Source organism: Microcebus murinus, chromosome 26, assembly GCF_040939455.1.
Source record: "Microcebus murinus isolate Inina chromosome 26, M.murinus_Inina_mat1.0, whole genome shotgun sequence".
Taxonomy (NCBI): Eukaryota; Metazoa; Chordata; class Mammalia; order Primates; family Cheirogaleidae; genus Microcebus; species Microcebus murinus.
Genome location: NC_134129.1, coordinates 1,251,605 through 1,269,797, shown reverse-complemented (window position 1 = coordinate 1,269,797; position 18,193 = coordinate 1,251,605). Strand labels below are relative to the sequence as shown.

Below are 18,193 nucleotides of genomic sequence, written 5' to 3'. Positions count from 1 at the left end.
CCTCCGGGAGAACATCTCGCTGCTAAAAGGCTTACCCAGGGTTGGGAATCTGTCTCTTCCTTTCGCCCCCTTTCCACTCTCCTCCTCTGTCCTGCTGCTTTCTTCCTTTCTTTTCCGCAGTAAGCATGTTTTGGAGACGGCGATGGGCAGAAACGGGCAGGTGCGGCTCACGCAGAGGTCGGCGGGGAGCTGAGCAGCCTCCGCAGCAGATGCGAACGCGGCCTGGCTCCCTAGCCCGCCGCGGGCACTCGGAGCTGACGGTCTCCTAGCGACCGGGCGGCCGGCCACACCGGAGCCGGGCGACATGAGCGCCCGCGGACTGCGCCAGGCGCCCGAGCGCGTGAGCCGCGGGCTGGGGTAAGCGCGGCGCGGCCGGGCGCCTGGACCCCGTGGGGGGGTGGCTGGGGACGCGGGTGGCCCACGGGAGGTCCGCCTGCCTTTGCCCGATGCCCCCTGTGCCTATAGCAGTGACCTATGGATAACCAGCGCCCCACGCCGTCACCGCAAAGGACGTCTCCTTCTGTTATCCTCACAACCCCCGCCGGTGTCGACTGACAGCCACCTCCCAGGGGGAAACCAAGGGCCGCAGGGTCTGCTGCACAGCAGGGCTAGCGGAAGACTCAGCACTCCTGCCCGTGACCGCTCTGCCAGGTGCCCTGGGGCGCCAGCAGCCCCACCTGGGATATGAGGGACTGCAGCATGGGGGGACTTTGGCCACCTGTCCACCCAGCTGGTGGCCGTGGTCTCAGGTACCGGGAGGTCTGCAGCCAGGGCGCAGGAACAGCAAGCTCTCTCTGCCTTTGCTGGCTGCTTGAGAGTGGGACTCTGGGTCTCTCACAGGCAGCAAGGTGTGGTGGCGAAGATTCCAGGCTCTGGAACCAGAAAGACTTGAGTTGAAGGCCGGTTCTCATTTTGTTTGCCTGGTGATCTTCGGCAACTTAGTTGCCCCTCTGGGTCCTTTTCCCTAACTGTGATATGGGGACCTTAAAAGGAATCAGATTTGTAAGATTGTAGCGAGGAGCAACCGAGCTAGCACGTGTCAGCCTGGCTCACAGTCTGTGCTGTGTGCATGTTAGCAATGGTGAAAGCTTCGGGAGTCTTTTCTCCTCCCACTTAAAAACTTTTTGTTTCGAAATAATTGTAGACTCACAAGAAGTTGCAAAAATAGTACCAAGGTCCCATGTACCCTTCCCCTGCCGTTTCTAGGGGTGCCATCTTACAGCGAATTGCCAAACCAGGAAACGACACTGGCCCAATACAGTAGTTAGACCGCTTGGATTTCATCAGCTCTTAATTGCACACGTGTGTGTATGGTGTCCTGTAAAATTTTGTCATCTGAATACATCAAGAGACAAAACCACCTTGTGCTGCCCCTTTAACGCCACTCCTCTTCCCACCCCCAGAATAGCAGCGTCTATGGAGATTACGTCTGCATGCATGCAAAAGGACGACTCAGATTTGCGAGGAGGTGTACAAAGGACATATTTCAAATCCAGTAGAGTGGTTTCACCTATTCAAGGAGACCCCTGAGAGTGGGCTGTGGGGATCGAATAAAGACAGCAGGAGAGGGGTCTCGCGCAGACCAGTGATATGTGCCATGAACTATCATAGGAATATGATCAACTCTGTCTTCTCCTGGTGAATCCCTCTTCCTCTCCCCCCCTCCCCAAAGAGGTGGGGCCCAGGATCCTTGCAACCTCCTTCTCCCACCCTAGTCCTGTGACTGGGGATGTTGTCTTCTAGGTACAAAGAGAATCTACCTTCCAAGTGTTTCCCGAAGGACAAGAACAGGCCGGAGCTCCCCACCACCCTGGCTGGACAGCAGGCGGTGGGTGTTCGTGGGGAATGGGCCGGACAACTTCAGGGATGGCTGCCTGCCTGGCCTTGGGCTGATCACTCGGGGACCTGAGCAGGGCTTCCTGCCCCGGATTCATCACAGAGCTTCCCAGCCAGCCCCAGAGAGGAGGCAAAACCAGCTGCCCAAGGACGCACCCTTGTTTTCTAGGCTGTCGCCAGCCCGGCGGGCCCGGCTAGCATTCCTGGAGGAGGTGGAGGCCCGCCTGGCCTCTCACCCCTGGGCCGTCCCCCTGCATCTAGAAGAAGCCATGCCTGCAGAGGTGACCTGTCCTGAGGTTTATGGGAGGAGCTTCACTGGGGCCTTGAAAATAATTCTGTCCAACTGTCTGGGGAGTGAAGGTGTCATGTTTATAAGAGGGACAGAGAAATGTCTCCTTCAGGGTAGAGGCTCTGCCCTAGGAAGAAGACCAAAAGATGTTTATAGGCCCATTTCTGTTAAATGTTTTTTGAAGAATTAAAAAATTTTTTTTTCCAGAATTATACTTTTGGGATTGCGATTTTGGGGATTTTGGACTTTAGCGATTGTGGTTTCTGGATTTCAACATTCAGGATTATGGTGTTCTGGATGGTGTCTTTTGGGATCATGGCTCAAACCCATCGTCGGTACCTAGCACTGAATATGACACATAAATTGATGAACAGCATTGATTGACTAGAAAAGAAAAGCGCAGGGCAAGTTGGTGTATTTTTGTCGCAGAATAGGGGTCCCCTTTTTTAGCATATTTTTTTATAAAGCTGTTTTCTGTTTGTAGCTCTTACTAAAGGTGCTGGAGGTGCTCGATCCTGACAGGAAGCTGGAGGACGCATGGGGTTATTGTCAGGACCCCAGAAAAAGAACAAAGGAATACCCAGAGCTTTTTAGAAAAAATTCTATGCAAGTCCACCTGGGACTGTGAGTATTGTTCTTAACTCCTTGATCATTACTGTCACCTGATGAAACATTCTAGGAGTTATCTCTTTAAAAGCTTCTCATCTTTAGAATATTTTTTGTATACATTTTTAAAGTTTTTAATTGACAAATAATAATTGTATATATTCATGGAGTACATATGATATTTCAATACAGATAATATATAGTGATCAGATCAGAGTAATTAGCATATCCATCATCTCAAACATTTACCTCATTTCTTTGTTAGGAATGTTCAATATTCTCCTTCTAGCTATTTGAAACTATGTGATACATTATTAATTATAGTCATTCTATGGTAATATAGGAAACCAGAAATTATTCCTTCTATATAGCTGTAATTTTGTATCCTTTGACAAATATCTCCCTGTCTTCCCTCCCTCTCACCCTTCCCAATCTCTAATATCCTTTCTATTTCTGTGAGATCAACTTTTCTTAGCTTCCACATCTGAGTGAGAACATGTGGTTTTTAACATTCTGTTCCTAGCTTATTTCATTTAACTTAGTATCTTCCAGGTCCATCCATGTTGCTGCACAAGACAGAATTTCATTCTTTTTTATGGCTGAATAGTATTCCATGGTGTCTGTATCACATTTCTCTATCCATTCATCTGTTGTTAAACATCTAAGTTGATTCTATATCTTGGCTATTGTGAATAGTTCTGCAATTAACATGGGGTGCAGATGTCTCTTCGATGCAATGATTTCCTTTCCTTTGCATAAATTCCCAGTGGTGGGATTGCTGGATCATAGTTTTTTGAGGCATTTCTCTACTGTTCTCCACAGTGGCTTTACTAGTTTGCATTCTCACCAATGGTGTATAAAAGTTCCCTTTTCTCCACATCCTTACCAACATTTGTTATTTTTTGTCATTTTGTTAGTAACCATCCTACCTAAGGTGACATGGTACTTCATTGTGGCTTTGACTTGCATTTCCCTGAGGATCAATGATGTTGATCATTTTTTCATATATTTGTCAGTCATTTGTATTTCTTCTTTTGAGAAATGTCTTAGAATTAGGTAGTGGTGATGGTTGTACAACTTCGTGAATACACAAATCCCACTCTTTTATACACTTTTGAAACGGTAACTTTTATGAATTTAATGGTATGTGAATTATATCTCAGCTTTTAAAAGGAAGCTATCGATGAGGCTTAAGCAATTGGAGACAAAGGGTGGCTGCATGTGATATGCCTGGATTTACATTTTGAAGTGACAACTTTGGCTGCAGTGTGGAGAATGGACTGGGCTTGGGCTTGGGGGCTGTAGAGATGATGCTGAGACACTAGTGAAGAGCCTTTTGCAACAGTCCGGAGAATGAGACAGAGTTAAAATCTGCCAGACTTACTAATGGGCTAGATTTTTAGAATTAGAGAGAAGTCAAGATGTCTCCTACTCGTCCAGATTATCTGAGGCTTTCGTAGACTTCAAGCACAGTCATTTGGGCTTTTACTTGGTACATGTTTTAATAAGTGGTACTCTCAATTTAAAAAATAAACTTATAACTGTCAAATGCTATGTAAGTTTTAATTTCTATAACTAATTATATTTGTTTTCATGTGTGATGTTGATAATGGCAATGTAAGCTTTGAAAAATTAAAATATAATGCATGTGAGCTTGCAAGAGACTGTTAGAAATTCTTGCTTTATGATTTTCTTTCCCCCATGAAACTTTTTGAAATCTGTATGGATTCACTGTGCTTCAGTGTAATTCTTCAGTGATCTCATTACCTTCAGTCCCAAGAAGATTCCCGTGCCATGTTCAGGCCAATGGCTCTATGAAGAAAAGCCTTGTAAAATGGATTTGCTCCACAAAGATGGTCTTCTTCTTTATGAAAATGTACACAGAAGAGTTAGTGACTTCTGCAACTGGGCTACTGCTTTGGTAAGTCAGTACTTACACCTACTTCCTAAAGTCAAGCTCAAAGTTGCTTTTATTAAAAAACAGTGTTTGGATAAAAATCTAAGTCAAATCATCAAAGTCATGAAGGAATCATTCTCTCCTACCATTTATAAGAAAAATGTTCCTAGAAGAGGAAATTTCTGGAAACTTGCAGCTGATTTGAATGTTTATGTTTATATCTCCTTATCATTGCTGTTATTTCATATTTTTATTTTCCATTTCAGTGTCAGGACCTTCTCTCTGTCCTTCACTCCTTCTTCAGCTCATTTTTCTGAGTTATATTTATCCGCAGTCCCTGAGCAGGTACGCCTGGCTACAATCTTCACAAAAAGTTTTTCTGACACGAAGCAACTGACTCAGTTCTCAAGGTCATTCTTGCCCTCCTTCCAAGAACCTATTTAGTTACCGATTCCTGTTCCTGAGTCTTTGTAGATGTCTGGATTCTTGATGCTTTTCTTGGATTTAAGACCTCTAGTATTTTCATTCTCTCCCCTCTTCCCCCAATCTTTTGAGTGTATTTAGTCAGTTTTAGTCATGTACTATTTCATTAGCAAGTGACTGAAATATAATGTAGACTGGACTAAGGGAGAAAAGGGAGTTGTCCAGTTCTTAGGAGCTTTAGGCACAGCTGGATCCAGGTGCTGGCATGTTTTTAGGTGTTGTCCTTATCTCTTGGCCATGTTCTTCTCAAGCAGTCTTTCCCCAAGAGATACCAAAAGTAGCCACTAAAATTTCCAAGCTTATACCCTACCAGTAAGCAACTTAACTGGGAAGAGAGTAACCCTTTCCTAGTAGGGAAATTTCCAGGGCTTACCCTCCTGGATTAACTTGGTTCATGTGCCTGGGCCTGAATTACCCATGATATTAAGGAGATGGAATATGATCATTGGCTAGGCCAGGCCACATGTCTAACCCTGAAGCTGAGAGGTGGGGGTGTCTAGCCCAGCTGCAGCAGCCTAGAGCAGGGAAGGGGAAGCTATCTCCTAATGTAGTGACACAGACCTCCTCAGTGGCTGACTGGGGATGCTGATACGACAGAGGATGCCCTGGGCCTCGTGCCCAAACCACCACTTGCCCGTAATTTGGCTGGACTGGACTGCCTGCATCCAAGCCCCTCCCCTCTGCCCATGCCCACTGCTAGACACCAGTCCCCATTTAGGCAGGAAACTTAAGGGACCTTGGGATGGCAGTCCAGCTGCTCTGGTGACTAGCCTGATTTTTACTCCCTCACGACCAAGTCCTGTCTTTATTTACATTCACAGCCTGGTCCCTGTCACATCACCTGTGCATTCTCCTCGCAACTCTGTATTGTCTTTTCCGTGCTATTCATTTTCACCCCACTGGCTCCACTGCTTCAGTTCTCCTTCACTGTCACCCAGCCTAGTTTCAACTTCCCTTATCCCTTTATGCCTCTGACACTATCCCGTGACTCCTGCCTGTAAATCATACTCCACCTGCTGGTGGCCTCATTCCCTCTGCATTTCCCAATCTCTGTCTGCCAAAGTGGGATTCTGTTGAGTCTAATTTGTCTTCTCGCCTTAAGCTGTATCTTATGTCAAGGTGAGCCTGTGGTGTAGCTGCTGCCCCTGATGCTGGGCTAGGGGAAGGAGACAGAGACAGTTGTTCTGTGCACAAAACGTGGCTGACTAAAGCCATCTCCTGCAGCCGGACCCGTGAACAGGGCAGCTCCCCTGTACGGGGCTGTGGGCAGAAGCATGTCTAGATATGTCTGGGAAATACCTCTAGGAATGTCACTCCTCTCCAGTGCTGGGCAAGTTAGCTGTTGATCAAACAAACTGAATTTTCCTCAGCCCACGGTTTCCCCCAGGGACACCCTGCTTCTTGCAGGTCCTAAGCTGTCTCCTAATGTAATGACACAGACCTCCAGACCCCACCACATACTTCTAGTCTCAGTGAAGACCGACTGAACATTTTCTATCTCTCTTCCAAACTACCTCTTTCCAGCAATGCTCAACTAGATTAATCCCCTAGATTAAAGAAGAAAGCAAGGAGCACCTCACCATTCACCCTCCATTCGTGCCATGTGATATTCTTCCAGGGAAGTTCGAACATTGATGAAGAGTTCATCCTGAGACAGTTTGACGTGGACTGTCCAGGCACACCAAGCCGGGATGTGCTCCCCACACTGAGGCCAAACCCAGTTCCTCGGGAGCTACAGCCCAGGGTGGGGCTCAACACACAGCAGGAGCTGGATTCCTTCCAGAAACTGGACTATCAGAGGAAACTCCAGAAACCACAGGTAATTGCAGAAGGGGGGCCAGCTGAAAAGCAAAGAAATTAAGTCATCTTGAGGACTTAAATGTTCTTGAATTCTGATGCTTTGGGGAGCACTGGATTTGTAAAGTAAAATTCTTGAATTTTTTTCGGGATCCATAAATATTTGTTAAATGAATGGAGATGTTTAATGCATTTAACAAAGTCAGTTATACAAACGAGGCATGCCATTCAGAGTTATTTTTAACACGTGAGTAGGCATTTTCAGAGATAATCTTTTTATATGTTTTATATGTTGAAATTCTAACAGTGAGTGGAAATATACCTGAATGGTTATAATTTCAAGAGTAAAATGCTGCAGTTAACGACTGTGATGCTGTTAATTTTTTGTTGTTGTTGTTTTTATTCTTATGTACATCCTGTAAAAAAGTTTCTAAAAGCAGGATTGAGTGCACTACATTAGTACAGCTTTGCTTCCAAAGAGGCTTGCATTCTACTGCTTTTATTCCTAAATCAGTGAGCCTATGTAAGAGTCAATAAAACTCACCATTTATTGTTATAGCAAGGATTGTGCCTTTTTATATTCATTATTTTACTTACTCTTTAGGACAACCCTATATAAAACAGGTACTATCATTAATTTCATTTTACAGTTTGGTAAACACGTGTAACGAGATTAAATGATTTGCCCAAGGTCACACAGCTAGGACATGGCTATGTCAGGGCTGGGACTCAAGTCATGAGACCCGTAACCATAAAATACCTCTCTGTGGGGGGATACAAGGGAGGGGAGAAACTATTTTTATTAAGTAAATAGTTTAAAATAAAGGTTTAATTACTTTAACGAATAATTTAAGATCGCACCATATATCAGTTGAAAACCAATAGCGTAAAATAAGCATCCTTTAAGAAAAGTAACTCTCACCAGAGCGAGTTTAAAAAGTCAAGTGTATTTTTCCAAACCACATTAAAAACACTTTTTGCAAGTATTGAACTTGCAAACTGGCTCGCGAAACCCTTCCCACCCATCCTGCACGCCCAGCCAGCCCTCTGCGTTGACGTCTCTTCTCCCTGCCACTAAACCGCCATTCGCTGCGTCCTCTTACTCTCTCAGAAACGCACATCTTGCCTCTCAAGTTGCATTCCGGCTCAAAGCCCTGTCATAACTTAAAACATTCCGGTGTGTCCCTCAGCAGTACCAGTCACCACAGCGAAGGTGCTTAATAAAATGCTTACTGTCCCACCACACGGATTCTCGCACAGGTATGGCAAGAGGCACGCCTTGAGTCACGCGGGGCCCTAAACAAGCTCCAAAGGGACTCTGGGCAGTCCTCTTACACCAGCAAGGCAGAGGTGCAAGGCCTCTCACCCTAGGGCCTTCTCCATCAGCCTCTCCCCGGGTGCCACGCAGGTTTCGCGTGCTGCTCTGAGGAAAAAGCTCCAAAAGCTGACAGCACTGCCGGCTGGCGCGAGAAAACGCGCGCGACGCTCTGCGCATGCGCGGGACGCGTCCTCGGCGCGCCCGGGCGGGAGACCAGAGAACAGGCTGCGGCGCCAGCTGCGTGCTGCGGCCAGTCGCGTCCGCCTCAGACTAGCCTGAGCCGGGCCTGGTTCCTCAGACGCAGTCCCAGAGGCGGCGGCCACCCCCGCCCCAGGAGCCAAAGCCCTCGGCTCAGCGCGCAGCTCCAGACCCAGTGCTGCTGATTTTATGTCCAAAGAATTCTCTAACGTCCTACCGGAGTCGTACTGACCGCGGGCCGTCACTGCCGACCGCGTGCCTGCCCAGCTGTTAACAAACCGCCCGCTTCGCAGCGCCAGTTGCTGTGGAGGCGGAAGGCCGGGGCACAGAAAGGAGAAACAGCACGCCGCGTTTTAGAGCGAGTTCTGCAGGCCCAGAGCACTTGTTAGCTTTTCTACACAATATGTCGATTCTACCCAGACAAGCCCCATCCTGTCAGTCAACGACGGACTGCCTAAGTTGCGCGTGGAGGGTTTCCTTCCCCTGAAAGTGAAAAACAGTATATTATCTCTAACTATCCTCTGCCTTTTATGCATTATCTTTTTTTTTTTTTTTGAGACAGAGTCTCACTCTGTTGCCCCCCTAGAGTGCCGTGGCGTCAGCCTCGCTCACAGCAACCTCACACTCCTGGGCTCCAGCGAGCCTCCTGCCTCAGCCTCCCGAGTAGCTGGGACTACAGGCATGCGCCACCATGCCCGGCTCATTTTTTCTATATATTTTTAGTTGGCCAGTTAATTTCTTTCTATTTTTAGTAGAGACGGGTTTCCCTCTTGCTCAGGCTGGTCTCGAACTCCTGACCTCGAGCAATCCTGCTGTCTCAGCCTCCCAGATTGCTAGGATTACAGGCGTGAGCCACTGCACCCGGCCTTACGTATAATCTTTGATATTATATTTCCAGAATTGTGAACATCTTAATTTTGTCCTTTACAACTGAACACAATGGACCAACCTATTTTGACATGCATGATGTTTCTATCCTTGACTCCGTTGCATAGAGTTAATGAAAACACTGCACTAATATCAGCTCTTTAATTTTTCCATTTTCCTCTCATCTTTCTAAAAGGTAAAATGTGAAATGGTGCTGGACAGGCTGATCACGTCAGCTGAGGCCTGAACCGCTGCCTTTCCTGAATCTGGGCTGAATAAAATTGCACAAGTCCCTGTACTTACAAATATCTTGTGCAAACACTGCTTTATAAACCAGGGTGGTTATTGCCAAAATTGAACTTTCGACCGGCACAAGGAGGACCACGGTGCAAAAGTTCAAAATATATTCTTTCCACATAGTATCGATTTTCTTCTGCCTGAAGGACTTCTTTGGACATTTCCTCCAGTGTGTGTCTGCTGGTGATCCACACTGGAAGAAAATTCACCAAAGTATATAATAATAAAAGTGCAAAACAGTGACAAAGAGAACATCTTAAAAGCATCCAAGGGAAAAGCACATCCAGAAAAGCAAAGACAGGCTGCTGTAGATTTCTCACCAGAACCAGCACAAGCAAGACGGCAAGGGAGCAGCACCTCTAGCCGGGTGGCGGTGCACGCCCTAGTCCCAGCCACACCAGAGGCTGAGCCAGGAGGGTGGCTTGAGCCCTGGGCTCTTAGTTTGCAGCGAGCTACGATGATGCCGCTGTGCTCTAGCCTCTAGGCCGGGCAACAGAGCAAGACCCTGTCAAAAAAAAAAGAATTGGAAAAATTTTTATCATTATTTCTTTAAATTTTCTTTTGTCTTTCAACCCCCTCCCAGGACTCTAATTACATGTAATTAGGATGCTTGAAGTTGTCTCATGGCTCTGTTCAGTTTTTAAATTCTTTTTTTTTTTCCTGTGTTTCTATGGCTATGTCTTTACATTCTCCAATTTTGCCCCCTGCAATGTGTAATCTGCTGTTAATTCCACCCAGTATATATTTTTTTATCTCATATATTATAATTTTTAGCTGTGGAAGTTTGACTTGGGTCTTTTTATAAATATATATCTTCCATGTCTCTACTTAATCTCTCTCTCTGTTGTTTTTTTTGTTGTTGTTTTTTGAGACAGAGTCTTGGCTCTGTTGCCCGGGCTAGAGTGCCATGGCATCAGCCTAGCTCACAGCAACCTCAAACTCCTGGGCTCAAGTGATCCTCCTGCTTCAGCCTCCCGAGTAGCTGTGACTACAGGTGCACATCAGCACATCAAGCTAAATTTTTATTTTTTGTACAGATGAGTTCTCCCTATGTTACCCAGGCTGGTCTCTTACTCCTGGCCTCAAGTAATCCTCCCACCTTGGCTTCCCAAATACTAGGATTACAGGCAGGAGCCACAACATCCTGCCTCTACTTAATCTTTTGAACATGTGGAATACAGTTATAATAATTGTTTTTATGTCATTCTCTGCTAATTCTAACATCTGTATCAGTTCTGTGTCAGTTCCCATTAATCGATTTATCTTGTCATTATGGCTCATGTTTTCCCGCATTTCCTGGTAATTTTGGGTGGAAATTTTTGGTAGACATTGTGAATTTTACTTTACTGGCTGTTGAATATTTTTGTGTGACTGTAAATATTCTTGAACTTTGTTGTGGGATGCAATCAAGTTACTTGGAAAAGTTTGAACCTTTTGGGTCTTGCATTTAGGATTTGTGGGAAGAGACCAAAGTGTAATGTTCCGTCTAGGGCTAACTATTCTCTACTATTCAGGCAAGACCCTTCTGTGTGTCCTATCTAGTCTCCTCCGGACCTTTAGGCTTGCCAGGAGGGAGAAGGCACAGTTCCTGCCCCGTGTGGGCGCTGGGCAATCTCCCTCTCATCTTTTCTGTTGCACAGCAGGGGCCCTCTGTAATCCTCTGCCGCTTCCCCTCTGTATACCTCCTTTCTCTATTACTCTGCGCTGCCAACTTTAGCTGCTCTGGTCTCCCTGACTCTCAGTTCTGTCTCCTCCATTCCGGGTCCACTGGGCGCCTGCTCCGGGCACTCGGCCTGCACACTCTCAGGGCGTGGGCTGGGGGCTGTGGGGCTTCTCTTGCTCAGGGCTCATCTCTCAGGGACCACTGCTCCTCCCAGTGTCTTGCAAACTGCTAGTCCAGGTATGTTTTCCCGGTTTTTGGTTGTTGCACGTGGGAGACTGAATGTGCTCCTTATTCTTGAAGTGAAAGTCCCTGTCTTTGTTTTCTTACTTCACACGCTCTCAGGCCTGCTCCACTCGGGTCTCTGGGTTCTTCTTTAAAACCCTGAGCTTCCCACCAGCAATTTACTCACAATCTTCTCCTCCCTACATCCTTTAGACACAAGGCATGTGCCCAGTTTTCCACAGAGTTTTTCCAGGTCCTTGGCTGATATTAATCGGTTCTTGCTTCTCTTCTTTCACAGCAGACTATGCCTCTATTTTAGCATGTCTCTCTTTGCATGGTATATTAATTCATCCGTTTATTTGTGCATTTATTCAACAAACATTCCTGAGCATCTACTTCTGTGCGTTCCAAAGTGCTGGGAACAAGTGGGCAAGAATGGGGGCTGCTCCCTGCACTTGGGAGATGACAGTCCAGTGGGGCTGGCAGGTAAATGATTAACCATAACAAAATGATGTCATGGAGTGGACAGGGCACAGGCAGAAATAATCAATTCCACCAAGCATGGGGTAAAGGCTTGCTCAGTGAAGGATTCACAGACGAGGTTGGGTTTGTGCTGAGTCTTGAACAATCACCAGTCACCCAACAATGTAGCACATTCCGGAACTCAAGTTCTTCAGTGTGGCAGTCATGGAGATTCCATCTCTCTCCCTCTCCCCTACCTGTTCCCTCCTCTTTCCTCCCCTCCTTTCTCTAATTCAGCGGTTCTCATCTGAGGATGATTTTGCCCTCATTTTGCCCAGCTCAGGGACATTTGGCAATGTCTAGAGGGACAATATTTTTGGTTGTCACAGCTTGGGGGATGCAACTGGCATTGAGTGGGTAGAGGCCAGAAGCACTGACAAACATCTGCGATGCAAGAATGTTGCTTCCCACAGAGTCATCCAGCACCAAATGTCAATACTGCCACAGTTAGGAAACCTAACTTTAGTTCACCAAGTATTTATTAAGCACCTGTAGTGTCCTAAGTATCTTTCTAGACGCCAGGGGTTTGTAGCTGGAAACAATCCCTTAAGCTTATGTTTTAGAGGGTGAGAAGAGAGACAGACAGACAAACAGAAAACATATAGCATATTAAGTGGTAGTAAGTGCTGTTAAGAAAAACGAGGAAAGAAGGCGAGGAGTGTCGTGAGGGGGTTACAGTTTTTAAATCGGATGGTCAGGGAAGGCGCCTATGAAAAGGCGAGATGAAATAGGCAAAGAGGCGAGCCACATGGGTGCTTGGGGAAGAGCATCACAGTCGAGGGAACAGCGAGTGCAAAGGCCAGAGGCACAGCGTGATGTGCTCTGCACACGGGGAGGAGGCAGCGTGCCTGGAAGAGGGGCTGCAGTGCTGGGTCCTGCTCTAGAAGGGACTTCCCTTCTCGCTGCCGTGTTTTACACAGGCACATCTAGCTAGACTCTAGAATGCCTCACACATTCCCCTATGTAGTTTACATGCTGTGAGAGGACAGAAGGACAGAGCCTTTGTAGTTTCCTGTTTCTTTGCCTCCCCCAAGAGTTGGACCCTTTTGTTAGGAGGGAGTCTGCGGGCTGCGTCCACAGCCTCAGGCTACGAGCCAGCCAGAGGCTCTCTTGCCACCCTCAGTGCACTGCTGAGGCACGGGAAAGAAGGGGATGGGATGCATTCTTCCTCCTCCTTCTCTCTTCCAATTAAAGAATCTAGGCCAGGCATGGTGGCTCATGCCTGTAATCCTAGCACTCTGGGAAGCCAAGGTGGGCGGATCATTTGAGCAAGAGCGAGACCCCGTCTCTACTAAAAAAACAGAAAGAAAGTAGCTGGACAACTAAAAAAAATGTATATATATATATATATATAATTAGCCGGGCATGGTGGCACATGCCTGTAGTCCCAGCTACTCGGGAGGCTGAGGCAGGAGGATGGATTGAGCCCAGGAGTTTGAGGTTGCTGTGAGCTAGGCTGACACCACGGCACTCTAGCCTGGGTGACAGAGTGAGACTCTGTCTCAAAAAAAATTTAAAAAAAGAGGCAAGAGGTTGGTGTTAGGTAGCAGTTTGATCGAAAATAGTGTAGCACTTAGAAGGCTGAGCACAGAGCTGAGCTCATAGTAAGTCTAATAACTTATTATTTTGATTAACTGATTATTGTTCAAGGTCATAACCCTTGTGGGAAATATATTATTTTTGCATGATTTCTAGCTGCTTGACATACATTTTTCTCCTTTAATCTTTGCAACAACATTATGGGGGTGGAACTATTGTTATATCCATTTTACAGACGAGGGATTTGAGAAACTTGCTCATGGACTCACAACTACTGAAGGGGAAGAGCTGGACTTGAACCCAGGTTCGTCAAAGTTCAAAGGCCATGTTACTATCCACTACATCATCTTTTCAATCATGAAACTTGCATGTTCCCTTTGTAAAGTCAAAGAGTGCTGAGACTTCATAAAATACTTCAGCAAGGACCAACCATAAATTTAAAGCAAGGATACCACTTTCGTAAGTTAAACTTTAGGTTAATGGAAATGACAAACCAAAAAAAACTGACAAAACTTTGGGAATTGTGTTACTTTCTGTAGAATCCTTATAAACCCAAGAAGGTGAAGATGAGGTACGGAGCATGGTATCTGGACACCAAGTTGTGGAAAAAGCAAAGAGCAGATGAACCCCTAGTTGACCCTAAGGTCTCGCATAAAGCTCAACATGAGAATTTTAAAAAGCGACTACAGGAACAGGTATGTCTGATGCATATGCTGAGGTCTCACCACAGTACATCTGTCCCCCCATACGAAAGCCAGAAACTCTGGTGTGATACGGAGACTCTCACACTGTCTCTAGAGATGGGACAGCCATTCATGGTTGTCCTACCATTCTTGGAACAATTGCTTCTGTGGATAATTGTTCGAAGGGTGGTACGCGTGACCTGGTAGAACCACCTTAGTGCTCAGAATGGAGGTGACGTCATGAGTTCTCTTTGGGCAACTAAATGTGAAGCTTGTTTCCTATCAGCAATAAATGAATGTCAAAGAACACAAAATTGGCCGGGCGTGATGGCTCTCACCCGGAGTATCATTTGAGCTCAGGAGTTCAAAACCAGCCTAAGCAAGAGTGAGGAGACCCCATCTCTACTAAATATTTTTAGTAGAAAATTAAAGAAATTAGCTGGACAACTAAAAATATATAGAAAAAATTAGCCGGGCATGGTGGCGCACGCCTGTAGTCCCAGCTAATTGAGAGGCTGAGGCAGGAGGATCACTTGAGGCCAGGAGTTTGAGGTTGCTGTGAGCTAGGCTGATACCATGGCACTCTAACCCAGGCAGCACAGTGAGACTCTGTCTGAAAAAAACAAAAACCCTCAAAATTGCAATCAAGAAATTTCTTTTATGCAAATCATTTGAGTTGTAGGATGTGTCTGAAAGGAAAGGGACAAAGGTTAAGTACTGTTTGACAGCCAGGCGCGGTGGCTCACGCCTATAATTCTAGCTCTCTGGGAGGCCGAGGAGGTCAGGAGTTTGAAACCAGCCTGAGCAAGAGTGAGATCCTGTTTCTACTATAAATAGAAAGAAATTAATTGGCCAACTAATATATATAGAAAAAATTAGCCAGGCATGGTAGCACATGCCTGTAGTCCCAGCTACTTGGGAGGCTGAGGCAGGAGGATCGCTTGAGTCCAGGAGTCTGAGGTTGCTGTGAGCGAGGCTGACGCCATGGCACTCACTCCAGCCTGGGCAACAGAGCACTGTGAAAAGTACTGTTTGACCTTGCAAAGGAACAAAGTCTCACAAGGATGAGCCCTCATTGTACTGCAGATAAGCTCTGTGTCTGCCCATCTCTTGTACAAATTATCTAATACTCATTGTAGTCTTGGAAATTTAGAAGTATTGACACAACACTTCCGCAGGACTCTGATGAGAATATTTGTGAACCTCTTCTCTTTTGCAACAGACCCAAAACTTCTCCCAGATAGCAGATATGAAAATACACTGAAAAAGTACAATACTATGCAAATTTGGCTTATCATTCATCAGTAATCACTCATCAATCACATCCTCCAGATTGGACAGCTAAGACAGGAAAGACAGTCATTTTTTTACCTTTTCCAGTATTGGGTATAAATTCTTATTTTAGGTATGAGGTATGACAAATTTACAAGCACAGCATGCTTATATAAGCCTCTAAGTCATGTAAATAATGTTTAGCAGAATTTCTTGGCATGGTTTTTGGAGCTGCCTATCTAAGTTTATATGAATTTAATACATGACATAAAACTATTCTAGTTGCACTTTTTTAAACTAGCAACATTTTCTCAATGAATTAAATATTCAAAAACTAAAATAGTTACAAACTTTTGTTTCAAGGTATCTAGAAGTTTTTAAAAAATATGTTCTTAACCACTAATTCCTAAAGACTGAAAGAATTTTGCAAAACATAATTCATTTTGATGACAAATGCTAGTAAAGATGTTTGCCAAAATGGTTACTGTAGTCAGCTAATGAAAATGTAGTTTATGGGGAGTTTCAGACACAGGAAGGATTAGAAACAATGAAATTGTTCCACAATGATGTTTATAAATTACACCTTTTTAATACCTGAGCAATGTTTTACCCCATGGACTTCAGGTGATGCCACTAAACTCTGGCACCCAGCTCACTTAGCTACGATGACATGACTGTCTAGCTGGAGACTCATGAGTGTAGACTGTTCTCGATTGCTTTGGTTTAGGAAGTGAAATGGTCTTAACGTACTGAATTGCAATTATGAACTTATATAACCCATTTTTATTTATTTATTTATTTATTTATTTATTTATTTATTATTATTATTTTTTGAGACAGAGTCTCACTTTGTTGCCCAGGCTAGAGTGAGTGCCATGGCATCAGCCTGGCTCACAGTAACCTCAATCTCCAGGGCTCAGCGATCCTACTGCCTCAGCCTCCCGAGTAGCTGGGACTACAGGCATGCGCCACCACGCCTGGCTAATTTTTTGTATATATATATTTTAGTCGGTCAATTAATTTATTTCTATTTTTGGTAGAGACGGGGTCTCGCTCAGGCTGGTTTCGAACTCCTGACCTCGAGCAATCCGCCCGCCTCAGCCTCCCAAAGTGCTAGGATTACAGGCGTGAGCCACCATGCCCGGCATAACCCATTTTTAAATTCAAATAAATGTAAAGAAAAACCAAAAGGATGTATGAATACTGAGAGGGTGCAGCTTCTCTATGCTGATCGTCATGCCATTTGGAGTTAAGATTCCAGACATCCTAGGTTGACATTGTCTAATTGCTACAATAAAACAGTTGCTAATCCTTAATACAAGGGTAAGGAAAAGGGAAAGAAAGTTGAACATCTTTGAAAACCTTCATATTCATCAACCTTCATATTCATAGGTGTGTTATGCACACACCTATCCAGCAACGAGAAGGAGTTGGTTTAAAATGAGACACTTTGTACAGAGCTAAGTGTTTTTCATCAGGACAGATGTGATCTCAGGCTTGGCTGACCAGCGCTTCCATGTGGACACTCTTTTAGGAGGAGTTCCTTGCAGACCTTTGTGGAGCAGTTGCCTTTAAGGATTTCATTCTGAGCAGGGGCTACAGGATGCCGAGCGTGAGTAAAAGGGTCACTTCAGAAAGCCCCAACGATGGCTTCACAGCCGACGGTCGCTGATGGGAAGGGTCAGCACCCTGACAAAGTCCGAATGCGTCTCTTACAGGCTTGCACCACGACTCAGGACCCTGGAAGACAGGGCACGCTCTTCCCCAGACAGAGGCTCAGAGAGAGGAAGTGGCGTTCTGCCCTTTCTTTGGCAAAGGAGATACCTGCACACACACACACACACACACACACACACAGTGTGCGTATACTGACAGTACTTACTTAAATTTATATGTGACCATTCATTTTCTTTGTTACTCCCATAATGTTTGCGTATGCTGTGTATATAAACACTCATGCACGCTACATGAGCACACGCACTTATATACACATCCCGGCATCTGCTCCCGGATTATCTATTTATTACCCACAGCTTCACTTCCTCTGCCCCCCAGGTGGACGCCAGAACTTTAACAGCAAGGCTGGGCACAGAACAAGTGTGAATTCAACCTGAGAATTCCCGATCCTACACAACTGTCCTCCAAAGACCACACATGTCATGGTCAGATGATCGACATGTGACTGTGTGTAGTGTGAGGATACATGTCACAGTGTGAAACTTGGGTATGATAGTGGCCGTAGGAAGGACTATATTGCACAATTTTTGTTTGCCGCTCTCATGAAGGTTCTCGTATTTGTTTTTAGTTCCTTGAGAAGATGTATCCCAGGAAGGAATGTCAGCGTGCGTGTAACAAGACTCCTATAAAACTGACTCAAGCATAGAAGAATCTTGGGAAGGTGATTAGTCAGATTTTATCGGCTATATACTGGGCTATTTCTCTCTCTCATTTTACACATTAAACAGAATTTATGATGAGTGTACCATTGTGGATGTTCATCTTCGACTTGGCAACATCTGCAAACGTAGTATATAATACTTATAAACATTTCTCAATGATTTTCTGCTTCAATTAATCAATATTTCATACATATTATCAACTATGAGATCATACGTAATCTCCCATTTTTGTAGCATTGTGAATATTACCTAGTATATATGCTATTTGTAAAAGTAAATAGAACAATAAATATTAATAAAAGCAG

General features: G+C 45.1%; 1 protein-coding gene across 1 annotated transcript; it reads left to right on the top strand.

Annotated features, from left to right (window-relative positions):
- The first annotated feature begins 371 nt into the window (after positions 1-371).
- Positions 372-17,969, top strand: FAM47E (family with sequence similarity 47 member E). Its single transcript, XM_075997736.1, is given in 8 exon segments — positions 372-1,813; positions 1,815-2,117; positions 2,610-2,749; positions 4,505-4,652; positions 6,730-6,930; positions 14,074-14,229; positions 17,024-17,101; positions 17,795-17,969. Coding segments are annotated over 8 exon segments (1,188 nt in total). The 5' UTR covers positions 372-1,729; the 3' UTR covers positions 17,873-17,969.
- The last annotated feature ends 224 nt before the right edge of the window (positions 17,970-18,193 follow it).